We start from the raw sequence: 27,465 nt of genomic DNA, 5'->3' as shown, positions 1-27,465 counted from the left end.
AGGCGCGTCCTTATTCATGCGAGCAGCGGCCTCCCACCAGCTGGTGGTGGGTCGGACTCCCAAACTCCTCGGTGACTGACAGGTGCAGGGCCCAGGCCCGCCTCCTCTGGCGTGTCCCCCCCAGGCTAAACAAGGTGGCTTAAATTTCCAGGGCAGGAGTGTGTGACCTTTAGCCAAAGCCCCACCCTGGGGGGCTGCTGAGCCCCATCCAGCGACTTTGCCAGCGAGCGACATGGAAACAGGAGTCGTTGGCACATCACAGATGGAGGCTGCATCCCGCTCTCGGTGGGCACACGGGGATGAGCGAACCCGGGCGCTGAGCAGTCCCTCACCCACCTGTCAGCTCCTCCAGGCTCCTGAAGCTCTTGAGCTGCTCTGGCTCCAAGGGGGCAGTGTTGGTGGCGGGATCCCTGTTGGAGAAGGAACACGGTCGGGGAGGGGGATCCTTAGAGGCGTAAGGCCTTGGGACCACGGACACGGGAGGCAGTGGCTGCCCTGCGGCCGTGCAGTCGCAGGTGCTGCCCGGCCTGATGGGCTACAATCTCTGCAAGGCCCAGATGGAGATTTTGGAAGAGTAAATGGACGCTCCGGGGGGAAGCCCCCGCTCACACCCGCTTCACGCCCCGTGACCCGCTCACATGCACACTCGCCTCGGGCCTGCACGACTAAGGCCCAAGGGAGGTATCAGTTTCCAAAAAGGCCCGATCTAGACAGGACTGTAATGGACTGGCTGGTGTGTGCACTGCTGCCCCCTCCTGGAGAGAATCAGAACCATTCAACCGTGTGGCATAGGCCCTACACTGCTAATGGCGATTCCCCTTTGGCTCATGCATTAAGGGCTTGGGCTTTGGAGCAGAGACTCCCCTGGTGGCCAGATAGCTGAGCAGGAGTTAGCCAGCTCCTGGTGCCACCACACAGTGCTCCGACATGCCACACATGCACCTCCTTCACCCAGGACATCTGAGTCCAGAGCTGGGCCCCCCCACCCACAGGGCCAGTAGCTCCCCCGGGGCGAGCCAGCAGGAGCTGTGCTGAGCTTGCCTGGGCTGGACAACGGGCAGCGGAGATGGGGGCACCGGGCACCGCTACTCACCCCATGAAGGTCTCGGGCAGGAAGGCCAGGCTGCCAAAGATCTTGGTGCAGTGGGCAAAGTGCTGGATGTTGGAGGCGTTGACGGCTCGGACGCCCTTCAAGAAATCCACACCCAGCCCGTAGCAGCCTAGGAGAGAGCAGGGCAGGGGCTGAGAGGGAACCCTGGTGTGGAATAACCCTGCGCCGACCACCCATGTGCTTCCATTCCACCCATCGAGCATCAGTACAGAGACACCCTTCCAGCCCCCCAGACCTTCATGCGGCTCCCTCTCCTCAAATCCAGAGAATCCCACACTGCTGGACGTGCCTCCCCTGGTCCCTCCGGGAGAGGAGAGGGGCTCCCCAGGGCAGGGCACAGGGGATGGGGGAACGTTACCTTCCGGGCAGGGCTTGCTGCACTTCTCGCACTTCTGCACGCTGTCCGTGCTCACCTCCTGGTTGTCCTGGGGACACACCAGCGTGCAGGAGCCCACCTCCGTGGCCAGGTAATTGTCTGTGGGAAGGGGAGACATGGAGCGGAAAGATGGCCCCGTGGTTAAGGCATTAGCCTGTGACTCAGGAGACGTGCCGTCGATTCCCTGCTCTGCCACCGACTGCCTGTGGGACCTTGGGCAAATCCCTTCACCCCTCTGGGGTTCGGTCTCTATTCGCTGGGGGGATAAATGGCACCGAGGAGCGGGAGGCACCCAGAGGCTACAGTGACGAGATACACGAGTCTGCCCAGCTCACACAGAGCCCGGGTCCGATCTGGGGGCTTCACTTTGGTCACAAAGCTTGGACCCCAGACTCTGACCCTGGGTGGGGGGAGGGAAAATGGCCCCACCCCCACCGCCTGCAGCTAAGGACAAAGCCCCATTGCTTCAGCTCCCTCCCCATTAGCCCCTCGGCTGCTGCATTCCAACACGAAGGGCTTAGTTTGCAATGTGGCTGCCCAGTTAACGGGAATTGCATGGTGTGTGGTGGGGTTTTTGGAGTGTGTGGGGGGAGTGCTATGGGCCTTGGAGCTCTGGGAGTTTGTGGCCCCCTAGGAGCCAGACCCGACTTTGGGAAGCGCCAGGCAAACGTCAATAGAAGCCCCTCCGACCGTCCTGCCCTGCCAGCAGGGGGCACTTTGCAAACGGAGCCCTGGGGGGTTGCCCTGGGGGGGTTGCTCTGGGGGTCTCTCCACAGGGCTGGGGTGCAAGACCAAAGCCCAACATACACAGCTGGCAGGAAGTGGGACACCCCACAGAGCCCACCCCCCGGGATCTCCCCGGAGGAAGGGGCGCTTACAGGGGCACTTCCTGACACAGCTGGCTCCGAAGGTGTAGCGCCCGTCCCGGTTGGGCACCGACTGGAAGATGTCCGAGTTGTAGATGAAGAGGGGCGGGCAGTGCAGCTCGCAGATCCCGCTGCGGTTGACGTGCAGGCAGGCCTGGGGGGGGAGCGAGCCAGCCCAGAGAGTGAGCAGCTAGGACACCCCTCCGCACCAATCCCTAACCCTCTCTATGCCAACTCCACCAGCTCCAACCAACCTCCCCATTCCATCCCCCACGTGAGCCTCACTGCACCGATCCAGCCATCCCCACCGTGCCTACCCCCTCCATGCCCCCACCTGCCACCCTCCCATTCCCACCACGCTAACCCCCACCCCAACCCCTTGCCCCACCCCATCCACTGTGCTGACCCCCTGGCCACGCTCACACCCACTGGCGCTCACCAGGCAGTCCGAGTGCTTGGGCCCAGTGCAGCCCGCCGCGCACTGCTCATGGCAGCAGTCCGTGGGCTTCGTGCCCTTGCACCTGGGGCACCCGTCGCAGATGCTTTGGGTCACTGGGGCAGAGAGAGAAGTGGGGAGGAACCATGAGGAGCTGGAGGTTTGGCTATTGCCGCGTGACAGGCACTTGGCATCTGGGGAGCTCTGCTGGGAACTGTCGGAGCCAGGAACCCAGATGGCCACAGCAAACAACTGCCCCCACCCCAGCACGCAGGGGTTTTCCCAGGGCAGGGGCTCTGCGCTTCCTGAAATCTCCCCTGTTCAATGGATCCATTTCCCCCTCATCCCGCCCCACTCCAATGTCTGTGCCTCCTTTCCCCACCCCCCCAGCCACAGCCTGCGTTTCCCCAACGTGCATCTCCACCATCCGCCCAGCCACACCTCTGCCATCCTCCCCCGGCACCTGCCCCACCCCTTGCTCGGGCGGTTAGAAAGCCACACAGTTCTTCTGGGCACCAACACGCTCGCTTCACCTCCCGGCGACACAGCAGTGGGCTTGCAGGGTCCGGGCCCTATCTGCATGGAGGGCCCCTTGTGCCCCTGCAGGTCATGGGCAGAAACCTGAGTCCAGCACTCCCCCCCCGTGCCCGGTGCTCACGTGTCTGGCAGTACTGCGGCCCTTCCCCCCAGCAGTGCCCTTGGGAACAGAAGCGTCGGCAGTCAGCACCTGGGCAGGATGGAGAGAAGACCGAAGCCGTTAGAGGAGGCCCGAGACTCTGCCTCGCCCCCCTGCCCATGGAAACCCCCTCCCCAGGCTCCTCGAGCAGCCAGCCGGGGTGGAGGCCCCTGCAGCAGCTGCTATTCCCCACCACCCTCGCTCCACGACTGGCTTGAGGCACCACACCCCTGTCCCCCTTGGACAGCCAGTCTGGAGCAAAGGACTGTGGGGCAGATGCGGGAGTGGCTGAGTGTCAAGCCTGGGAGAGTCATAAACCAGTCTATTGGGGTGTGCCAGGCTTGGGGGGAGGGGAAGGGGCAGGCTTGGTTCCTGAAGGGTGTAGAGGCTCCGCCCCTTGTACCAGGCCCCACCCCTGGCATCCGGCACAGGACAGTCCCACATCTCCTCTCCAGAGCCGGAGCCCAACGGACTCGCCCGCGGGCCGGCACTAGATGGGACAGGCCAGATCTGACATCTTGTCAGTCCCGCCAAGGAGGCGGACGGTCCCTCCCTCCCTGGGAGCCGGGTCGCACGCGGAGAGACCCCACCCGGGCACGTACACGTCCTCTCCCTGCTGCTGTTGATCTGCTGGTGCTGGGCCAGGTCGTTGTGTTTGTGGAAGATGTCGCCCCACAGGATGGTCTCCTGGAAACACAGCTGGGGGTTGCCCTCGATGTGCACCCCGCCCTTCAGGATCTCTGGAGTGGGGGGAGAACAGGACAGTAAGCAGAGCAGAAGGGACAGCTACGGGCTTCCCACCCGCGCGGCCAGTGAGGGAGACTGGGAGACACGGGCCAGCAGATGTCCCAGCCCGGCGATCCCTGGTGCTCCCCCATGACCCAGCCACGTGACATTCTCCTGGCGGCTGAGGAATCCAGCCCCCAGTCGAGGGGGCCGCAAGCTTATTTGAAATGACATTAGCCAGGCAAAGCGCTGAGGGATGCTCAGAAAGGCCTTTGACCTTGACAGCTACATCTGCAGCAGCACGACCGGCGAGGGCTGTCGATCCTCACGCTCCAGGGCATCAGTCAGCTCTAAGGGGGGCCAGGAAGAATCTCCCCCCACCAACCCCAGTGCTGGGCTACTGCATCACTAGGAGCCTTGTGTATCTGGTACTGGCCACGCTCAGAGAAAGGGGGATGTGTGACTGGTTGGGCCTACTGGTCTGAACTGGTGTGGCAGGGAGATCAGGATTACCAGGCACTAGTCTGATCCGGTGCAGTGAGGGGGATGCCAGACCACATGGACCAGGGATCTGATCTGGTGCAGTGAGGGGGATGGAGCCATGGAGGCCTGGATACCAGGCTACGGGGATCACCGGTCCAACAAAGTAGAGATATTGCACTAGACGGGCCACTGCTTTGCTCTGGCACAGTGGTCCAGTGACAATCAGCTCTTCTAAAGAGGTCCCTGGTGCATCCCCCCTAATTCCGAGTGTTCACTGGGATGAGCCCGGGCCCCCCAATTGGCTCCGGGGCCAGCCTCCCCACCTGTCAGATGCCTCATGCCCAGCTCCTGCAGCCCCACCGTCCCGGTGGGGTCGGCGTTGGCGAGAACGGCCAGCGCGTATTTCTCCTCGTAGAGCTGGGTGCCCCGGATGATGCGGAGGTTCTCCAGCTGCACGCGGCTCACTTGGTTCTGCGCAATCAGCACGTAGCCCTGGACCTCCTTGATATCCTAGAGGGGCAGAGAGCAGGGTCAGGGGGAAGCTGGGCACCCATCCGGCTGAGGCTGGGCCGTCAGTGGGAGCAGAACCTATGAGCCCTGGAGCTAAACACAGGAGCTGCTACTGCCTGAGCTAACAGGCAACACCCACGTCTCTGCCCACAACTACAGGCCAACCTTGGCAGAGCCCGCTTCAGGCTCAGCCACTTTCCTGGGGTCAGAGCGCCCAGGGGAACGCAGCAAGCACTGGGAAGATGGAGAAGACTTTCTGTGGGAAGAGCCGGAGATCTACCCGTCCCACTGCATGACGTGGGAAGGGAGGATGCTGAGTTCAGGGTCAGGGTTCCCCCCATCCCCGCCGAGTTGCTCACCTTGAGGAAGGACATGTCGGCGTCTGGCCCCAGGTAGGTGATCTCCAGGTTGCCCTGCACCACCTGGCAGTTCTGGTAGAGGCGGCTGAGGGTGGCGTAGTGGTTTTCTGGGCTGGAGGGATGCAGCAGCTTCATGTCAGTGCCCGTGCAGACTGCAGGGGGGTGGAAAGAAAGAGCCGATGAGGCTGGGCAAGGGTGGTGGTCAGAGCTCTGGACAGGGCAGAGACGATGGATGCCATTCGGAGAGATGCTCGGCACCGTTTCTCCAAAGGCTGCTCCACCCCAGCTGTGGGCGTTCAGCTAAACGGGGCCCAGCCCCCACCCGCCCCTTACTCTGCAGGCATTTCCCCCAGGCACAGAGCTGTGACTGGAGAGCTAGCAGGCGCTTGGCCCTTCTGCAGGGCAAGAAGGACGAAGCGGGGCCTGGCCCCTAGTTCTCACGCCTATGGGGCCAGATTTGCAGTGGAGCTCAGTTGCCATTTAGGTACCTAAAGAAGGGCAGGTTTTCCAAAGGGCTTGCTGAGCTCTGTAGCAAGTCCAGCCATTGTGGTGCCTCTGGGCCTCAGTTCCCCACCTGTAAAATGGGAGCAATGCGCCTTCCCGGCTGGTCTAGTTAGATCGTAAATTCCTGGGGCTGGGATTCCATTGGCACATGTGGGAGCAGCACCTGCCACTTCAGCCCCAATCAGCTACGCCCCCTAGATGCTACCGTAAATACACAGAAGAAACCCCCAGGGGATTATTACGCATCAGTGGCTGCAAGGAAAACACAGGGCCCTGAACTCAGGTCTCAACAGGTAAAAGCGCCTGGAGTGGGGTTTTTAAACACAGCCGCCTGCAAATCCCCAGACTTCTCTATTGCCTCCTGAAGCCCCCTTTGGGCAGACTCTGCCCATCGTAGGCAGGTTCCCTTTATCCATTTCAAAGGTTGCCCATACACCCAACCACTGCTGAGTGGTTGTAAATCAGGCAGCGGCTGTCTAAAGCCTTGCAGAAACTCCGAGGGAGAGATTACAAAAAAGGAATTTACAAGCACCCCCCCAAAAAAATCCTTTTGCTAGCGTTTGCCAGGGTCAAGCTGGGTTTAAAGCAGAGATTCGAGAAACAGTTGATGGTGCGTGGGTCTTGTGCCAGGCAGAGAGGAAGGGTCCGATGGGAATCGGTGCAATGGAGCATCCGGGCAAAGTGCCGGGTTTATTTTTATCTTGAAGTGGTTGGAGCAGATGCAGAGCAGGTTCGAAGTTGCAGGAGGATTGTGAGGAGTGTCGCACAGCCGTGCGCGGTGCCCGTGTTTGTGACAAACCCTGCTGAACTCTAGAAATCCGACAGAGAGGCAGAGACGCCCACCCGGTTGGCTACTGAGGCTCCGTATCCAAGCCAAGTTTAAACCCCCTCAGCTGTGGGGACTGTTCAGGATTTCCCCCCGCCCCCAACTTCTGGAAGCGTAGTGAGGCTGGCGTTAATACCCTCCGGTCACGGACTCACTCCCCACACGGTCTGGACGCCGGACGTGTTTAGGAAGTGTCACTTTCCACAGGAAATGCCATGGACTAAAGTAACATCCATTTATCTCGGGAGGGCTTTCAACAGCTTCCTATGGGCTTCCTGTATGACTTCTCCCCACCACAAGGCAGAACAATGGGGTTTAGCCACAACCCTGTAAATGAGCAATTTGTTTGGTCCCAGCCCCCGTTCTCAGCCCCCTCACTGCCTCAGATAAAAGCTCCTCCTGCGTGGGGGAGGCCCCAGTGGGAGGCCAAATGGATTGATGGCTTCTGCGTGTCAGGACCTCTCACCCCCACCATTGTGATCAGCTAACAAAAGGCTCCTGTCAATTAATTAGACAGAAGCTGTCAACATGGAACTCCAGCAGGGAGAGTTTTATCTGGATGCCCTCAAAGCGCCTTCCGCACAAAGCCTTCCCACCGGTCAGGAACGCTGGGTGACTCTCCTCCCTCCCTGGGCAGGGGAGTCCCGTCCGCCCCACTTCACAGAGGGAGAAATTCGGCACTCGCCCCAAGTCACCCAGTCAGCTGGAGAACAGAAACTCAGGAGCCCTGGTTCCCACTCCTGTGCTTTAGCAAGGAGATCACACGCCCTTCTCAGAGCCAGAAAGCCGGCCTCCGAGTCCCCAGCTCCAACCACTAACACCCCGCCCTTCCCAGGAGTCCTGTCTCATTCCCCCCTGCCCCCTTCACTGGTCCGAACAGCCTCCCAGGCGAGTCAGACTGAAGTGTTCGGTTCAAAGAACCCTAGTTCCCGTTCCCCAGCCACGCTGCTTGTCCGCTGGCCTTGCTCTTTTGCTCCTGGCCCTGCTGGGCCTGTCCAGGCAGATAAGTCAGTTTCACTTTCCCAGGCTGGGGCGGGGTGGGGGGTTTGTTTCTGGGGGGATGTTTCCATGTTGCTGCTTGAATCACCGGTGGGCATGAGCCCTTTGCTCCGCTGAGGGTAACTGAGGACAGAGCATCTGATAGGCCTCCATGGCTCCTCCCAGGGGCACAGGGAACCACTTGGTTTAGATCCGTCCCCTCCGACCCCAGAGTATCCATCCCTGGCTCCTGTCATGCGCCTTGTTTATATGCCATGGGGTCCCCCCCCAGGATGGTAAGCGGAGGTTAGGATGGGTTGCGCCACACTATTGCTATCCCTCAATCGCAGCTAAGGGACAGGTGCACATACCCCTGGATTGGCATCAGCTCGGCACCCCTGCGCCACGTTTCCTAAAATCCCGGCTGCCCCAAACGGAATAGTCCTGATTCACACAGCCAGCATGGGGTGGGCACCCCGAACCGCTGCGACCTGGATGCCAGCCAGGTTTCCAAGGGCCCCGGGCATTACGTAACCCAGTTACGCTGGCTTCAAAGCTCTCGGCTTTGCTGTCTGCTCTGGAGCGGGGCTGGGGTGGAGCTGGCTGGGGCTGGGCTAGGAAATCAGCCCCGTGAGAGAAGAAACACACAATAACACCAACCCACGCAGCATCTCCACTTCCTTCTGGCTTGGTCTCCAGAGCAGCAGGTGTGACCAAGCGTGTGCACGCGTTCAAACTAAAAGGCCTTAGCAAACCGCCTTCCAATTCTGAGTAAGTTCCTATCCTGTGCTCCCTAGAAGAGCCCCCCAGAAGGAAGGGGGGAGAAAGGAAAGAGACAGAATGACAAACAAGCAAGCTATTCCGAACAGGCCCGACTATCCAGTCCTCGTGGGTGTTGCGCTGAGCGGAATGTCTGAAGGGACTGGAGAGTGTTACTCCTATGGCACTGTACCTCCAAGGTTAGCTGGTTTGGAGCTAGGTCTTTTGGGGTGAAACAGGCTCCAGAAGAGCCCAGGGTAGGAACCCTGCACCTCCACTTTGTTCCCTGTTCATATCTACACTCCAAACCGGGATAAAAGCACAGCGCTGCTGTGGGGCAGTTGCTCCAGGCGGCTGGAGGTCGTTGGAAAACCAACACATGATTCTGGCTCTACAGGGCTTGCATGACCGGTGGGACTAAGATGGGTTGACAGCAGAGTCCGGTGAGTGGCAGGAGCCTTTGCACAGGATTTCCTGGCTCTACTCACAACTCTGCGATCAGTGCACCGTGCAATCCCAGTCAAACGAGGAGTCTGGACTCACAAGTGTTTTTGCAAACCTCTTGTTTGCCCGGGAACACACTTATCAGCCCCGTGAGTTTCCCTTACTGCAGGAGGTTCAGTCAGAGTCAGAACAAGACCATCAAAACCAGCTTGGGGTTCAACAGTGAGACTGGGGTAACGCCTCAGCCGAGATCAGGGCCCCATCGTGCGAGGTGCTGCACAGACAGAGCAAGAGAAAGTCCCTTCCCCAGAGAGCTCACAGTCTAAAGATGGAACTAAACAGCGCCCCCACGCCCTGCCAATTCAAGGTACCCCGCTTTTGGGGCGGGGTTTCAGATCCTAACTAAATAACTAGCCCCTCTCTCTATTACCAAAACTCAAACATGGGAAAAACTGGGATCTGGATACAGACTCCAATTCCAAGCCTCTGGCGCACGGGTCCTGGCCTATTGTTCACACTTGTTCAGGGAGCTGCAGTTCTATGTAACACAATCCCCGTCGGTGGTTTGTCGGCTGCGGGGATCAGATGAGGGACCGCCCGATCTTAGCTTGAGCGTCTGCCTGCCCAGCCACCACTAGAGGGAGACAGAGCATCACACCGCGTGGGCATGGGTTACACCTACAAGCATAAGATGCGTTGGCATGGGCAGAACGAACGCCAGTCAAGGGTGCTGCATCTACAAACCTGACCACATGCCAGTGGGAAGAGAACTCTCACGCTGGCTTTGGCTGCCTCACCCAACATCCCCCCATAGCATTGCCCCTATTGGATCCCCAATGCGCACCCAGCAAATGAAACGCCACTTATAAAACACATCTTAGGGCAGGTGATCCAAGACCTCATTTTTTGATTGGCCAGCAGAAAGGAAGAGCACCTTGCGCTGCATGTACTGTATTCCCCTCCCACGGTCCTTCCCTGCAGACAGACACCCAGGGAAAGCAATGCCATGATCAGCCATCCGGCAGGGAGAAAAGGCGGCTGGCTCCCACCAGCTGGGATCGCTGCCACTGGCGCTCTGGCATTTGATCAGATAAGCCTCCTTGGCGGGAAATTGACTCCGCAAGCCTCCTGATAAACAATCATTACAGCCATGCTGATGGTTGGTTGGAGTTGGATAATCAAGGGTGGGGCTTGTATGTGGATTGAAACCACCGGGCGCACTGACTCAAACTGAACCCCCAACTTCCCACGGAAGTTGAAACGCTTTGGGAGGCCGTTGTGTTCGCTCTCCACCTGCTTCCAGGCTGTCTCCAAGCTCATGCCATTGAAATACTGGGAGGCAGGAGAGTGTCGCCTGATAGGAACCAAAATTGGTGCAGAATCTGTCCTACCTAGTCTCCACCTGGATTTTGCAGACACAAGCCTGGAGTGTTTGGAGAAGTATCCAAACTTTGAAGCATTTATCAGAGCTTCTGAAGGGCTTCCAAACCTGGTCCGTGAGGGAGGAGGTTGGCAGTAGAATGGTTCCTATGGCCCCTCTCTTTCCAACACAAGTGCAGATACCTGGGTGAATGCAGACAGGCAGCGGCCCACGTAACTTTAACCCCCTTGCTGCCAGAGTTCTGCTAAATAGCCAGTGCTCCATTGCAACGGCTGCACTTTGTTGGGGTGCAAGGGGAAGATATGGAGGAGCACGTTTTCCCCCAGGCAGGCATGCTGCGGCACTGGAGAGGAAGCTGTGCATGGAGGGCCATTGGCGGATGGGGCATTGCAGCACACATCGCTGGAGGGGCAGTCATGCCCGGTGCAGTATCAGAGGTACATTATTTTTGCACAAATCCCTCTTAACTCCTGGCCCCACACACACACGCCAGGCACTGAAGCAGTTAAACCCAAGTTCTGTCCAACTGCAGCTCATGAAATCAGAGACATGGGTTTTGTAACTCAAGCCCAGCCAGCAGACGCAGGTTTAAAAAACCCAGGCAGTTCCGGAGGATGCCACCGGACCGGAGGGGCACGCGAGGGCTCCATTTCTAATCACATCCAGAGAGGGACACCCACAGTCCCTCAGAGCATAGAAACACTCATTCCCGTGGCTCACTCTGATGTCACAGGTGGCTCTCAAATCCCTGTGTCAGTGGCTGGCGCTAAGTGTGCAGTGAGAGGGCTGGGGGAGCTAGAGGGATGCGGGATTTTCTCCTAGAGTCCAAGTGGGGTGAAAAAAAAGACCCAATTGTGAAGAGAGCTGCTGGTCAGAGCCCACCCCAGACAAACAAAACTAGTAACAGTTGCTTCTCCGAGGAATGGCAATGTCAGAGATGGGCCCAAACCATAAGGATCAGACCCCAAAGGGTTGTGAGTTCTGGTTCGGGTCACTGAGCATACACATCAGCTTTCAATACACACCCACCCGGTTGCCCGACATCCCCAGCTGAGGTTGCGCTGATCACTGGAGGAGGGGAGTTGGAAGACGAAGGACGTTGGGACAATCTCTATCACCACTGTATGAAATGAGGGGAAACTTGATGCTGTGGTTAGGATTCTAGTCTGGGCCTCAGGAGATCAGGCCTCGATTCCCTATGTCACCATGGGCAAGTCACTTAGCCTCTCCTTGCCTCCATTTCCCCATCTATAAAATGGGAATAATAGCACGGCCTTGCCTCACGGGGGTGTGAGGACAAATACATTAAAAGACTGTGAGGAGCTCCAGTAACAGACGCCATAGGTCAATTAATCCCAAATGGTGGGTTGTGTGTGAGGTGGATGTTTGCCTGATAGGAACTCAGCGGAGACCCAACAAACTCATTGCACTGGGGTCAGCAAACAGCCCTTAGGCCATTAATGTGCTCGCCCCAGCATCTCTGTCTCTGCACCCGCTGTGCTGAGCAACGTCGGTAGCAGCAAGTCAGTCTGGTTCTTGGGGTTGATGGGGGGAAGATATGAAGGCCAACAGGCTGTCTAGCGTTAACACACCACTGCAATTACTAGTTACCCCCTTGTTAGCATTTATCCTAAGACAAAACATTCCCCTCGCCAGACAGGGCTGCAGCCTAGGAAGGGGTCAGCTCTGGGCCCAGGTTTAAGGCGTGCTGCGCATGGAGGCCAATATTTTAAGCTATTCAGTCGATCATTTAGGGAGAGAAACAGGGGTGTGTCTTTATCCCTCCCTGAAACCCCACCTGTGGCTTTCCCTGCTGGGACGCTCTGGGAACAGGGGAGACCCTTGTACCCCAGTTTCTGCCTAAGCAACTCATGCCTGAGGGAGTTCTGAGTGATATGAGATGAGTTGTTACAACCTCCCCCTAGACAGCTATGAATCTTTAGCTTTAGCTGTAGCAACTCCTGTTTTTAGGGCGGGCGGTTTCCAGTTCAGTCCCCATTGTGTCAGCCAGGAGGGTGTCTGTTGCATCTGGGCCGCCCGTGAACGGTCAACCTGGAGATAAGTCTCTAGGCTGGGGCTCTTCATTCCTTCTGCTGAGCTGTGGCCGTAGGATACCAGAGGCCTTGGTGCCCCTTTGGTTTGGGCAGATTCACAGAGTTTAAAACCAGAAGGGCCCATCCTGACCCCCTGCAGAAAACTGGCCCTGGCAATTCCTGCCTCCAGCCCATACCTTGGGGCTGAGCTAGAGCAGGGCGATTTCTAGACAATGCTAATCCCTGGATTGGGACAGAAACACAGGACCTGGTGGCTCAGGGACACAAGTGCTCCCACCTGAGGCCCCAATCGCTACCACAGACTCCTCGCAGAGCAGTACGGCCAAGGCTCTGCCTCACCCTGTCTCCCGATTGACGGCGGCGGCAGGTCACCCCCGGGCTGTTGCAGTTTTTGACGGAACAGCTTTTTCAGGTTGGGCGTGTTTAAAAAGGCAAAGGACTGACGCAATGTTGTGGAGCCAAGCTTCCCCGCCCTGACACACCTCCGCCTCGCCTGCCCTGACGCAGCCTTCCCCCAGCCCTGCCTCCTGGAACTGCTGCAGCTGTCACCATACGCTGCGAGCTGCCTGCTGTCGGCTCGCCCAGGGTGGCGCAGGCCGCCAGGGAAGGCCTGGGGGCTCGACAGGCCATCGCCCTGACTCTGCTTGCCCAGGGCAGTGCGTGCCACCTGGGGGCAAGCCAAGATTCTTCACCATGTCCATTTTGGGCCCCAACATTTATAAGTGATCAAAACCAAACTGGGGTAAAATAGCTGCAACAGGATAAGAAATATTCAGCATTTTACTTCTTAAAGATGAGCCAGGGCCTGCATACAACAAACACACAGACAATAAGGCACCAGAAACTCAGAGCCAAGTCCCGTTTGAAGTCCTGGAATGTGGGATGTTTTCCTAGACACATCTGGTCCATGGGGCAGCACAATGCACTAGTGGAGGCCACCAGTTCAATCCCAGTGTGTTGGCCAAGATGGGCACCATCCCTAGAGCAAGAGGCAACTGCCCTGCATTGCTGGGCTGCAGACAGACAGACAAGTCCCTTCGGGGACTTGGGGGAACTCTGCCCAAGGAACTGGAGAAAGGATCAGATCTTAGAGAGGGGAGGGGCTGAGTAATCAGAGGATGGTGATCTCAAGGGAGGAAGCAGCATGGAGATCTTCCTCCTTGTCCAGACTGGGGCTTGATGGGTAAATATCTATGAGAGGAGCATTCCTGAAGGGATGGGGTCTGAGAGACCCAATTCCCATAGAGATGCTGGTGTAACCCACAGGTGCATGCGTGTTACTGGTCCCCCTCTGAGCCTGACCCCCGCCATACTTCCAGCTCAAATCCAGGATATGGTCCCACTTCTATGACAGCCGCCATCTTGGCCAACACCCCGCCGATTGACCTGGGGAACCTCCAGAGCTAAGTCTGAGCAAGACAGATCCTCAGTGGATCAGGCACGGGGAGGGGCTGTACTACGCACTGACCAATGGGCTACCCGAACGCACTGGAGGAACAGGGTCTTCCCTTAGGCTCAGCCGGGTGGGTGGCCCATCAGGATAGTACAGAGGAAAAACTCCTTTGGGGGCATGCGTCTCCCCTTGGAGAAGCAGCTGAGTTGCTGGATATCCTTGGGAGGGTTGACCTGGAGTCTCCAGGAATTAAAGATTAAGTCGTGATGAAATCTCCAGGAATACATCCAACCAAAACTGACAACCCTCGCCATTGGCCCCCACAATGGTGGAGGGGTGGCACTACCGCGCCATTCCTCCTCGGCTTCTCCCATCCGCCCCCCCAAAGAGGCAGGCGTGCTAAGGACATCTCATTCCCAGCATTCAGTCCGCAGCGGGGTCTCTACAGGGGACAATGGCCCGCGAGGGCCTATAATAAAGTCAACTCCCGGCAGCCAGGCATTCTCTGGATGTCGGTAGCCAGTCTCCTAGCAACTGGCGGTGGTAGGCCTCAGGCCTATGTGGCCCAGCTGAATGGGAGGCCTGACTCTGGAGCTCGTATCTGGTGCTTGGGCAGAGGGCAGATTCAAATTAACAGCCAGCAAACAGCCTGGGCCATTCCCAGCCACGAGAGACGGGGCTACTGTGCCTCCGAAGCAAGATGGCTGGGAATCAATAACCCCTGGACCGCACTGCCCTTGTGCTACCTCTGTTATCCAGAGGGTCTTCACTCAGGATCTGTCCCCCTTGGTCTCCTGGGGGGTGGTTTGCAGCTAGCCCAGCATCCCTCCCCCCCCACATCTATTGTTGCACCAGTGGGTCTGTAAACAGTACCCCGCCCCTAACCCCACCCAGTCTGGACTGTGTAGGCAAGTGGTGACTTTGCATAGGTAAAATGGACGCATGCCTGATTCCCCAGGAGAGCATCTAGGCTGGCAAATCCAGGGGATCGGATGGGAAGAGCAGGGAGTGAAAACTGAGGGACAGAGACTAGTTCGCCCAAGCCTGGTCCTTTCCCTTCAATCAGCTTGGTTGGTATCCCCTGCCCTCCCCCCAGTCTTTCCACCAGCTGGAGTATCGAGCCCCAGGACTGATCACTGGGGAATTTTATATTCATGTCCCTTTGCCTTTCATGTGTACAGATCAAAGCCCCGTGCACATGAACAAACTTTGTCCACACTCCCAGACGCCAGGCTGATTATCCCCATTTTAACGAATTTAAGCTTAAATTAAGATATGCGCAGCAGGGGGTCGTCAAGTCCTGAATAAGGAAGTTATACCATTTGGCAGGTAGGGAAACTGAGGCACAGAATGATGACCTGACTGACCCAAAGTCACACAACAGGTCATGGGGAGAGCCAGAAATAGAACCCAGGAGTTCTGATGCCCAGTGCCCCACTCTAATCAGTAGGAAACACTTCCCTCTCCCAGACCTGGGAACAGAACCCAGGAGTCCGGACTCACTCCCCAGCCCCCCTTGCTCTCACCTCCCATTCATTAGCCTTGTAGATTTGTTTAATTCTGCTGTTCTCAAGGATGCAGAATTATGGGAAAAAATAGGAGGGAGAGCAAACATTTCTCTGTCAGCTACTGAGGTGGGGGTGGGCAGGAAGGAAAGGGGCAGCAGCTGTTGAGCCTTTGAGGTTCACTCTGTGCCCCCCAAGTCCCTCAAGTAAAAGCAAACTGCCTTGTCATGCACCCCGGAGAGCAGTGCTGGCATTTGGCCCGGTGACCCTACAGCAGAAGCTCACTGGCTGCTCGCCACAGATCACGGGAGCCGGGATTCCATTTGTCAGATTCCTGAAAAGCTCGGGCAGCGTCGGCTACGTGACTGAGCAGCAGGGATAAGGGATTTGTCCTGGGCTGGGCTGGGAAGCCTGCAGGCTTGGGGACTTTAAATCCAGGTTGGAAACACCTGATCCGTTTTGCCTCCTCTCTCTTTGTCACAGACACACTGTTACTTCAGGGAGAGGTTCCTAACTCTCCTTGTTCCTACCCCACCTCCGCAGTAGTAAATTACCAACCCTCCCCAGCCTTCGGCCTGTGGGCTGGGACAGCAAACAGATGGCTCCCCATGCGGCCTGACTGACAGCTCGCCTGGGGCCAAGCAGCTGCCCAGCAACGGCATGCCTCGTGCGTAAAGCCAGCCGCCTCCCGCCTGCTCTGGGTCACAGGACCTGTCTGCGCAGTCTTCTCCTGAGCGGTCCCTTGTCCCGGGAAATGGGCAGCAAAGGTTTGTGCTAAATGTCAAAAGGTGAGGAGTTCGGGCCTGGCACAAAGGGGCTGAGCCAGGGGCTGAGTTTGGAGCCGTCTCCTTGATCCCCTTGGGGGGCTCCAACCTGCTGTCCAGCTCCCGGGCTCCTAAACTGGATGTCATTGTCTGCAGCTTTCTCTCATGCTAAACCTGGTCTCAGCTTCCTCGGTGTCCTCTGCCCCTTCCTCCCGCCAACCTCTGCGGCGTCACTGCCATCCCCTCCGGCCTGCCAGAGTGCAGCTGCTAACGTCACCTTGCCCTGCCAGCGCTCTGGGGCAGTACCTGACTCCGATGGGAGCAGCGACTGGACTCTGGTGAGCCGAAGGGTGTCCGACCCCTTCGGTTCAGTCCCTCTAGCCCTCCCCAGGGTGGCTGCCGCTCTGTGGAACCACTGCATGAAACACATATCCATCGATATAGGTATCTCCAGCCCCATTAGCTGGGCCCCCCCATTTCCTGTCCCCATCCATTCCTTACCCAGCCCCTGCCCCTCCCCACTGGCTGCACTTCCCAGGGCCCAGCAGGCATTTAACAGCTGCTGCTGGGACTCAGAGAGGCTCAGGAGAGGACCAAGTGTGGGGGATCCCTGCTGTGGCAGGAGTTTAAAGGTCACCGTCGGAACAAACTGGGCCAGGGCAGATTTGTATTTCATGCTAGGCTAGCACAGAGAGGAATCCCCCAGAGGGAAAGAGAATCATTAATGCCAGGGCTGAGCTGATCTGTCCTTGTGAGCTTCCTGGCTCAGCCCTGCACCATCACATGGGTTCCCCAGTTTCCCAACCCCGCCACTGAGCGCACGGAGGGCAGCATGATGTGGGACTCCCTTTTGGATTTCTCCCCTTCGAGCAGCACGGGTGCTATGCAGAGGGAGGTGGAGCTCTCGAAGGTATGTGTTGTTTCCTAGAGGATTCTGGGAGCCAACCAAACAGTCCTGGGGACCATCGTTTGACCAGAACAGATCCAAGCGCGTGCCCAGTGCATAAAGCAGGACAGAGTATGTAAAGGGGAATCATTCGAGGGGAAGGGTCCCATCTCCCAGAGACGGCAAGAAAGCAAAAAGAAGCTATCACCTGCAGCCAAAGCTCAAGGTCTAAATCCACCTGATAATCAAGAGATTGGTGTAGGATTCCAGAGAACAATGAACTGTGGCAGCTGAGGTGGGGCTTTCGGTGGGGCAAAGGCCAGAAGGGCCCAGCACCTGTAGCCAGGGCCAGATTTTCACAAGGGTTCAGTGGGAGCTGCTGGCCTTTTACCAAACAACACCTGGCCCCAGGAGCACGAGTACATTTTACAGGGGAGGTTTCCCAAAGCTGAATTTGGATGCCCAATAACAATTAAATGGAATCGGGCTTCCAAAATCCATGAGCTTTGGCTTCCAAGTCTCACCCTCCCATCTCCAATCCTCTCCTTTCCCTCCCCGCAGGGTCTGTTGACCTTCCTGGCATGAGGCAAGGCCTGTCGGTTTACTCTGCCTTTTGGAAGAGGGTCAGTGCCATGCTGGAAAGGGAGCTGAGGTTTGTGGGGGGACTGCTGGTGGGGTAGTGGCTGGCTTTAGTTTCATGGCCTCTCTTTTCAAAGCTGTTGCATGTGCTCCTAAGAATAAGAGAGGGCAGCTTTTATCTCCGTCCGGATCCATATAAAATCAATAGCCCAGCCACACGATTTGTACACTGTAATGTGCCTTTGACTCTATTTATCTGCCGGTAGGAACCCCATCTGAACACCTCACAATCTTTGCATTTATCCTCACACAGCCACATGAGGCAAGGTACTTATCCCCACTGTGCAGATGGGGAAACTAAGGCATGGAGAGGTTAACTGACTTGCCCAGGGTCATGCAGGGTGCAGTGACAGAGCAGGGACTTAAACCCGAGTCTCCTAAATCCTGGGCTAGTGGCCTACCCGCTGGGCCCATCCTGCCTCTACAGCCATTTGTTAACCAGGGGCGGGTTGTTCAAAGGAGCCTATGGGAGGGAGGCATTTCCTAAGGGAAATTCAGTGGGCACTGAGTGCCTGACTCTCTTAGGATAGTCTCAGCTTCTGGACTGAAGAAACCGAACAGCACAGAGAAACATCACACTCGGCACCTGCGGATCCCTTTATTGGTAGCCTCCGCCAAGGACTAAGCAGGTGGAGAGACCAGATTCCCCTTGCGGGTCAGGCACAAGACAGGTTGAGAGGATGCTGTGTAGGGAGTAGGCGTGGAAAGGGCGCCCTGCTGGTTCTGGGCTGTCCTCGTTCTGGGGATAGGGCAAGAAGTGTTGGCCTCCAGGGCTGGCCAGCCAGCAGTTAAACTAGAAAAGGAAGATGCCGAGCCCTGTCCTACTTGCTCTGTCCTCTCTGAGGGGAGGGGGGGATGTATCCTGCTGTTTCAGGAGGTGGAATCAATGCTCTGACTATGCTCCCACATACCAGGGGACGGAGAAGTAGAATGAGCACTCCGGGGAGAGTGCATCCCACCTACACAGCCTGAGATGCAACGTCCTTGACCAGGTCCCAAGCTGAGATCCAGGCATCCATTACAGGAAGATTGTCCCTTTCCCCGCCCTCCTTCTCTGCTACCTCCCGCTTCACCAGGCTGGCCTGAGGGCAGTGGTGGAGGTGGGGGGATGGGGCGGTCTCCTGTCTCCCCAGCTGTGCTTTGCGCCCCTGGCAGTGAATCTGAAGGGAGCCGGGTGCCAAAGGAGGAGGGTTGGGTGCAGGTTGTTAAAGTTGCATAGGAATGTGAGACCGCCCAGGCGCCCAGCAAGGTTAGTCAATTATCAATCATTAAAGGCTCCTCATTCAGTCAGCACTGGACATTTCGCTGGGAGGCTAAGGGCCTCTTGTTTATCCTGCTGTTAAATGCCTCGTGTGCACAGAACCTGTTTAAAAACCTGGGAGACAGAAAGCCTCTGTTTAACCACAGAGCAGGGCAGCAGTGGGGAGAGCTCCCCACACAAACATGCATCAAACTCTGCTAACAACTCTCAAACCTGACCTGGAGGGAACAATTCTTCAGCAGAGCAGGGAGTCTAGCTTTCAATCCCTGCTAACACTTCTCCACTGCAAACTGGACTGAGGTGTCACAAACTCATCACACATTTGCCACTGAAAAAGCCATCAGATTGTAACTGCTACTGGCCTGGACTGGATTCAAACAGGCCACTTAGCTATGAAAGCCTCTATATTCTATTGACCCGCTGTGGAGATCATGGGAGATTCCTGAATTGTTTCTATTAATAATTATGCGTGCCTCAGTTTACCTGCTTAATATTATCTTCCCTGATCGCATGGCATTAAATCAGAGGAAGGGAAACAGACAGGAAACTAAACAATGATGGAGAGAAGGTACCTCCAGAGAGAATACCAAGGGTCTTCCAGGGAGCAATGGTGGGGACAGGGGAAATGGGGGCGTTATTAATTGGGAAATGCCCATCTGCCTGTCTCCAGCTCGGCTAGCAGGTTTATTTTTCCCAGGTCCAAGCCTAGGATCAAAGGGACGCTAAACCATTAAAATCCCCCCGCCTAGAGAGGAAGGGTGGTGAGTGGGCAGCAGGAGCAGGAGGTGAATCTCTGACAGAGATGCACAGAGAGGATGCTGAGTGAGCTGTCTGGCTCTCCCAGGCCAGGTGGAGGGGTGTCTGGGCTGAGTGCAACTTGCCCAAACCTTCAAGGAAAGAACGAAGTGGAGGTAAGGTTCATGCGTGTTGGCCTTTGTTGTTTTAACCCAATTCTCTCCCTACTGTGTTCCTGTTGAGTAATAAATACTGTAATACTTTGTTTTGAAAAGGCTGAACTGTGTGGCTGCAAACATGATCTGGTTACACAGCTCCTGAGAGAGAAGCCTCCTGCTCCAGGAGCCCTGGGGAGAAACAGGGGTGCTATCACCCCGGGACCCAGTGGCACAGGCGCAGGACTTCGCCTCGAGTGAAATGGGCCTATCACTAGAGGTCTGCAGAGGGGTACAAAGCAGAGCACACTCTGTGATCCCTGGCATCAGCCCTTCGGTCAGGGATTGTGTCTTACTCTAGGGCTATGCCTCGCCAAGCACAACGGGGTCCTGATCTCAGGTGGGGCCTGGAGGTGCTATTATTTATTATCTACATTAAAATAACAGCCACCATTTAAAAAAAAAAAAAATCTAAGCAGCATCTGGAGAGAGTGAATTGAAGAGTATCAGAGGGGTAGCCGTGTTAGTCTGAATCTGTAAAAAGCAACAGATTGAAGAGATGACTCTACGGGGAAAGATTCCTAATGGAGGGATCCATTAGGCTGTGGAACCGGATCTTAAGGAAGAGTCTGGATGCTCCATCTCTACAGATGCTTAAACCTGGAGGACTGCATAAGCAGGGAGAACAGATCCACGGAACAATCCTGCGGGGAGGATGCGATTTAACAGGGCTTTGCCCACTGCTAACCTGGACGATTCCATAGCTTGACCAGTACGGTGGAGATAGTTAATTTAGTTAGATTTTTAGATGCACCGATTCCAGGATCACGCGCAAAACATCCGCAAACAACACACACAGACTCACCCCAGGGAAAAGCTGCACATAAACCTTGCAAATCACCCATTGTGTAAACAGACGGGCCTGACCTTGTGCCCTAAATGTTATCAGACTCAGGTTCTCTTAGTGTCCAAAGGTAATTCTACCGTAACCAACAGTGACTCTGTAACCCAGTGGACCAAGTCCTGACAGGCGACAGTCCTGCAAACACTCGAGCATGTGTGTAACTTGACCTACATGAATCATCCCATTGACGTTAATGGGAAGGCACATGTGTGTCGAGTTATGCACGGGCTTCTGTGTTTGCGGGATTGGGGCATGCACACCTGTAAGGCCCTGCAGCCCAAAACTAGGATATAGAAGTGAACAATCCCCAGTGACTCTTTTTAATGTCGGGGTGTCATCACTATTTATTTTGGAACATTGTTACTCAGGCCCTGCCAGGATGTCCCCATTCCCGGGAACAGGTTCTCTCTCCTGGGAAATTAGGGAGAACAATTAACTTCAACATTTTTTCAGATATTCTGATACCGACAAACACAAAGCACCTTATTGGCATGTGAACTGGAAAAGGCGCTTCAGAATTCAGTGCCCACTTGCTGCTTGGATCTCACCATCTTAGCAGGGTTGGGTCTAGATGGAATGTATATGGGACAGACAGATACACACAAGCCCACAGGAAAACCCAAGCAGTGCTCCCAAGTCAGTAGATTATGATCTTTCTGAACCAATGTCCCACCATGGCAGTAAGGGGGACACTGGTGCTGTTTTTTGGCTCAAATATCAACTAAAGTAATTAAAGATCCTGTGGGATTTTCTCCCCTTGGGAGTAGGGGGGGTTAATCTGGCTGTCTTTGCCAATTCCAATCTGAGTAAATACATTCTGCCACCCTACATCCCCCTTCACTCCTGCAGATTCAACAGAAGGAGTTTCCCCCTTCACTTTCTCCCTCAAACTGTTGGATAGTATTGCTCTGTGCCATTAGGCAGCTGATGTGTTCCACCCCAGAACTGGCTGCATCTCATCTTGTGAGTGAAGTTACTCCTGTATATGTAAAGTCTCTGAAGCACTTCAGGATGAGAGGTCCTTTATAAGATACTGTTCTCAGAGGGCCACATTACCCAGGAGCTCTTATCACTAAATATAGTGTATTACAGGGACCCTAGGGCCTAGATATGGGTTTAACATAGACCTGCCCAATTTGCAGGTCCAATTCATACTCAGCTAAGACATCAGAAAACAAACACTACTAGTTAGTAAATATTTGGGTTTGTGCATAAGGTGCTATGGATTATTTACCTAAATCTGACATACTGGATAACTCCCTTGGGAATCAGCACCTAGAATTTCCTGTCTGTCCTCTTGCCCAACAGTCAATGAACTACAAAATGTAACTGCATCAATAAAGCTGCACCCCCTCTCCCCCCAGGATTCAAATACAATAAACAGCTCGACACTGTAAACAGCAGACAAGATGGATGAGGTGGTAACATTTTCAATAAACTTGCCTTCTGCATAAATCAAAAAGGCTAAAATCTTTTTGGCCTCACTTATTTCCTCATTGTACATTTTGAAACACGCCAAACAAGCATTCACTTCAACCAGCCCCATCACAAAAATTGGTTAGAATCCTAGCCTCTGAAATTCGTAACATAAATTCCTTTCCAGACTATTTAATTTGTGAGTGAGCTATAAAATAATTGCCCAGGTAAACTATTACTGGACTCAAATTCATCCTCAGAGGTGATTTCGCACACAGAGCAAAACGCAAATAAGAGAAAAATTCAGCCCGTAGAGTTCATCCAACACCTCAGAGTGAGTAAAGTCTGATCCAGCCATCTACTACTGTACATAACAATCAGATGGGTAACTCTGTTCCCTTACAACGCCATGCTTAGATATACAACTCACTCCAGATCTCTGCAGGCAACTTCAGTGTCTGCCTTTGATTGCTTTTGTACTATTAAGCAAACTCCATGGACCCTATGTTTGAAACCCACTCTTTCCTTGTAACAGCAACAACGAGAACAGGGAATGAAAGAAACCATTTTAAAAAACAGCCAAGTCTCCCCCTCCCTACGCTCCTGATGCAACCGCAGTTCTCTGCCTCTCTAGTCACGTCTGGATGGTGTAATGGTCCCTGGGAAAGGTCCCTTTCCCTGCGTGTCTAAAACAACACAAAACGACATCATCTAGAAACACGCTCCCCACTGAAGTGGCAGCCCTGCTCTGAAAGCTCCTTGCTAAATCCTTGCTAAACCAGGACTCATGGGACCCAGTCAATGTCATGCTCGCGAAAGTAATTAACAAACTCCCCTCCCCACTCCCCCTCACCCCTCATTCTGCTGGGTGGAATGATTAATTTCTGCGTTCTCGGTAGATCTTTGAGTAACGACACTAAGATTGTTAAACTAGGTCAGCTCTCTTTCTTTATGCAAGTTACACAAAACTTCAGACAAAGTTTTTTTTTGGGTTTGCACCCCCTCCCCCCTTTCTTTTCCGGGGCTGTGTGTGCTTGTTTGGAGTTTTCTTCGCCCACATCCTAAGATCTCTCTCCCTGATCTGAAGTTTCTCTTTCCTAACGTCCCACACAAGCTTGCTTTTCTGTCTCTCTCTTTTTCAAATCTGACCCACCTTCTGTGCTCCAACAGCCTGGCAAGAAAGAGGCTAAAAACAGCCCCAGGCAGAAGCACCAGTTGCTGGGAAGGATCATCTTTTTCATTGCAGACAGCAACCCATGGCTTCTTGCAGAGAGAGGTCTTCCCAGAAAGTTTGGGTGGGTTTCCCTTCCTTTGCACTCCCAGATCCACAACTTTATTCGTGCACAGCACTTCCTCCTCTGGGAGGCGGGGACGTGCCGCGCGCCCCCGAGCTGGATTCCAACTCCCTTGGGAGTGGCTAGGCAGTCTCACTCCTTGTGGCATGCCAAGACCATTGTGTGCCTCCTGGGAAAGCACTTCTCGCTGTCCTGTTGCTGCAGGGTCATTCGGATTTCACTTTTCCTCTTGGCCTCTTTTTGTTTGGTCTCCGCCTGGGCTGCTCTGGGACCGATCCGAGTAAATGGAGATGTCAAAAAAAAGGACGAGAGCAAAAAAATAAAAGGGTTGATTGAGGGGTACACATTGGAAAATCTCTCCTAGGAGAAGGCAGGCTTGCAAACTGCTCTAAGAACCACTCCATAGCAGGGAAACTCCCTCCAGATCAAGGGAATTGGGAGGTGGGCATTAGCCGCTACCCAGGGGTTCTGGGATTTAGGGACAAATCTCCAAAAGGGTGCAACTCTCCAGGTGCCTAAACAAGCAGGTGGGTTTTCAAGAGGGCTTTCAGCAGGAGTGGTTGGGTGCTGTGCAGTTTGAATAGCCGACCGCATCTTTCTGTGCCAAAGTAGAGGCTCACCTGCCTTGAAAAGCTGCCCTGATTGTGGGGGTAGAACCCTCCTGGAAATTCTGGCCTCCTGCTCATCTTTATAAGGGTGCTGAGCTCAGAGTACCCAGCCACAGTGATCTGTATCTGAGTCTGTGGACAGCCTGAAACAATAGCGTGAACTGTCCTCAACCATGTCCTTTAACTCTGAAAACTAATGATCATTAATGATAACTTCATGTGAACATTGTTAACCATTTTGCTGCTGATCTAGGTATGTGAGAAAGGAGAGAGACGGTGAGACTATGCAGAGCTGGAAGTAAAGTGACTGGAGTTTGGTTTATGAGAGAAAGAACATAACAATGGCCATGCTGGGTCAGACCAATGGTCCATCTAACACACTATCCTGTCTCTGACAGTGGCCAGTTTCAGATGCTTCAGAGGGAATGAACAGAACAGGGCAATTTTGAGTGAGCTATCCCTGTTGTCCAGTCCCAGCTTCTATCAGTCAGAGGTTTAGGGGCACCTGGAGCATGGGGTTATGTCCCTGACCATCTTGGCTAATAGCCATTAATGGATTTGTCCTCCATGAACTTAGCTATGAGGAGAATTTGGTTTGAGGGTGGAACTTGGGAGAGCATCACTGCAGGAGATGTTGTCAATTCAAATCTTCTCTGGGAGGGAATCCTTGCCTCATACAGAAGGCGGACGATTCCCTCAAAATGCCACACCATCCATCAGGGAACCACAGCACAGTTTGGTTTGGACCCACCCCATCTCTCAGTGGATCAGGAGAGGAGACCGTGATGCATCATGGGAAATGTAGGCCACATGGGAGATGTAGTCCAGCCATGAAGTCTAGCCCGCAGAGCAAAAGGGGAGCATGAGGCACGCAAATCACAACTCCCATGAGGCACCATGGTGGCATTTCCAAATAAAAAAGTGTTTTTGTTTTTTTACCAAATAGATTAAATTTACCATGAAAAAGTTAAATGGAAAAAAAAATGGTTTTCATTACAATTTTCCACAAACACCCTCTTTCTCAGATAATCCCTAGCTGAGGCCCCCAAATTCATTCACACAAGCCACCAAACAGCCATCGGATGGCGATAATTTCCATTCACTGTTCACCTGGAGCTAGATCTGAACCTATCCCAAGAGGAAGGGACTAATTAGTCACTATCATAAGTAAAGAGAAGTTGGTCTAGTGATCTGCGTCTGGGAAAGAGGATACCTAGGTTTAGTTCCTAGATCTGCCACTAACCCAGCTGTGTAACCTCGGGCAGGTTACTTCTCTCACTTTCCCCTGCTGTAAAATAGCTTAATAACACTTAAATAAGGGAGGTTGCAAGACTTATTGCTCTGAAAGCTTGAGGCCCCTGAATTAAAGGCCCTGGAGAAGGAGAAAGTATCTTGTTAAGAAGAAACTAGTTTTCTTTGTCGTTTTCTGGATTCTAAACAGAGGTCAATATTTTGAGTACAAGAGAGAATTTCTAGTCAATATCTTAAACCAACAGTGCAGGGTGGGGAGTCTGCTTGTTAATATCCTAAGTGGAGATGCCAGAGTGGGGCAGTTGGATTGTGTCCAGGAGTATATGTATCTCTGGATAGCATGTGCGATCTGAATCTGAGCAGGTATTGGCACTTCTGGCAGGATCCCACTGCTAGGAAGTTAGTGCTTGATTCCTGTTCCCAGCCTCAGAAGACTAATAGGCAGAACTTCCTATATTTGGCAGTCCTCCATTCATTTCCTCGCGTGGCTGGAAGTCCTCATCAGGGCTATAATGGGCTGCCACAGTTCTGTCTCAGAGGAGAGGGTGGTTTGGGGGAGGAGTTAGCCTGAGAGATTAGACCCTGGGGAAGAAAATCTTGGAAGCAGGAAGGGCTCTTAGAGAATGAACTCCATTCACGCTTCTGCTGAGCCTTCCACACAGCCAAAAAAAAAAAAAAAATCCATCTGTTGTTGTTATTGTTTTTCTCCCTTTCCTGCAGCCGTTTGAAAATGGGAGGGAAAAAGAAGGCAGGAAAACGAGTTTATTGCTCGTGTTCCCTGTAATCTGCACCTGATAATAGCCAGGCACCACTTTACAATCCGTGCAATTGTGTTGTAGTTGGGATGTGTGTGAAAGTGGGCAGGGACAGACAGAGACAGGTCCAAGGGTTGAGAGAGTGCAGGCAAGAGAGAAAAAAGAAGAGGGTCCCAGGGGGCCTTGTCACATTACAAGGATGGTTACAACATATTTGCATCTTGAAGTGTAGATAGGGCCAAGCCAGCTGAAAGCTGTACCCTAATTCAGGGACAGAATTTGCAAACACTGTGATCTCATCTACTCTGCAAGATAGAACTAAGTTAGGCGAGCACTGCCCTGGAACTATTGGGCAGTGAGAGAGTGGCCTTGTTTTGAAGGGGTCTTGGGGGATAGGGTGGAGGAACTGGAGTTCCTTTTGGCCTGGATATTTCCAAATCAAACCCTCTGCCAATTTGGCATTAAAGCATTACCTTGTGTGAGCCTTGTTTACACTCAGATTTGCACGTGTTTAATAGAGGTCTTGTCTGTATGAGAAAGTTGCTGCTGTTTTAACCGAAGGTGTGATTTTAAACTGATTTAACTAAACTGGTGCAAAAGGCCATGTGGGTGCGCTGGCTTTGATTTAAACCAGGTTTTGGTTTGGCTGATGTTGATTAGGAATCAGTTTAAGATACATGAAAATAAACTACTCTTTAAACCAAAATGTGTCCACACCGGGTTTGCACTTGTCTAAGTAAATCAGTTTAAAAACCTATTTAAATTATATCAGTGTAATGTGTGTGTGTAGACAAGGCTTTGTTTGGGGCAATTTGTTTCCTCATCCTACCTTCATTCCCTACTTTTGTCCCCTGCTCTAGCATTAGACAATAGCATTTTCACTCTCTGATGTGCTGGGCCTGTCCGTCTTGGAGGGGGAAATGGGCAGGACCAGGACTCTGCACCTGTATTGAACACAGACCCGCCTGTGTGTTTGTGATCATGTTGCCATCTAGCAGTTGCAGCCAAGAGGCTACAAGCCCTGTTACTGCAAACAGAATGTCTCCCAGGTTGCAGCTGCTGACTGTTATGGTATTAGGGCTTTAGGAAGACACCAGAGGGAATGGCTTAGAAATTGCAAACCAGAAGCAGTCCACTGAAATCTAGGGGCCTTGCTCTTGTGCGTGCTGAGATAGTCGAGCTCTGACAGGACTGGGGTCTAGTGGTTAGAGCAGGGGAGTTTGGAGAGCAGGATTATGGGAACCAATATCCAATCCCAGGATTCCTGACTCCCCTGCTCTAACCACTAGACCATGTTCCCTTCAGAGCTCAACTACCTCAGTGGAAACCTGGGGTTTGGATATTCGTTCCCATACGCCTCTCAACCTGGAGAGACAGACACCAGTTCCCATTATCCTCTCTTCTCCGGG

General features: G+C 54.1%; 1 protein-coding gene across 1 annotated transcript in view; it reads right to left on the bottom strand.

Annotated features, from left to right (window-relative positions):
- ERBB2 (erb-b2 receptor tyrosine kinase 2) overlaps nt 1-23,483 on the bottom strand; it is a 37,141-nt gene extending 13,658 nt beyond the window's left edge. Inside the window, exons 1-10 of the mRNA XM_054014175.1 lie at nt 23,301-23,483; nt 5,544-5,695; nt 4,998-5,184; nt 4,068-4,205; nt 3,448-3,516; nt 2,793-2,905; nt 2,366-2,507; nt 1,470-1,586; nt 1,094-1,220; nt 337-410 (exon numbers count right to left, since the gene is read on the bottom strand). Coding sequence (XP_053870150.1) covers nt 337-410; nt 1,094-1,220; nt 1,470-1,586; nt 2,366-2,507; nt 2,793-2,905; nt 3,448-3,516; nt 4,068-4,205; nt 4,998-5,184; nt 5,544-5,695; nt 23,301-23,388 — 1,207 coding nt within the window. The 5' untranslated portion in view covers nt 23,389-23,483. The remainder of the gene's footprint in view (nt 1-336; nt 411-1,093; nt 1,221-1,469; nt 1,587-2,365; nt 2,508-2,792; nt 2,906-3,447; nt 3,517-4,067; nt 4,206-4,997; nt 5,185-5,543; nt 5,696-23,300) is intronic.
- Nucleotides 23,484-27,465: the final 3,982 nt, after the last annotated feature.

Source organism: Malaclemys terrapin, chromosome 25 (assembly GCF_027887155.1).
Source record: "Malaclemys terrapin pileata isolate rMalTer1 chromosome 25, rMalTer1.hap1, whole genome shotgun sequence".
Classification (NCBI taxonomy): domain Eukaryota; kingdom Metazoa; phylum Chordata; order Testudines; family Emydidae; genus Malaclemys; species Malaclemys terrapin.
This window is presented reverse-complemented; position numbering and strand designations above follow the sequence as displayed.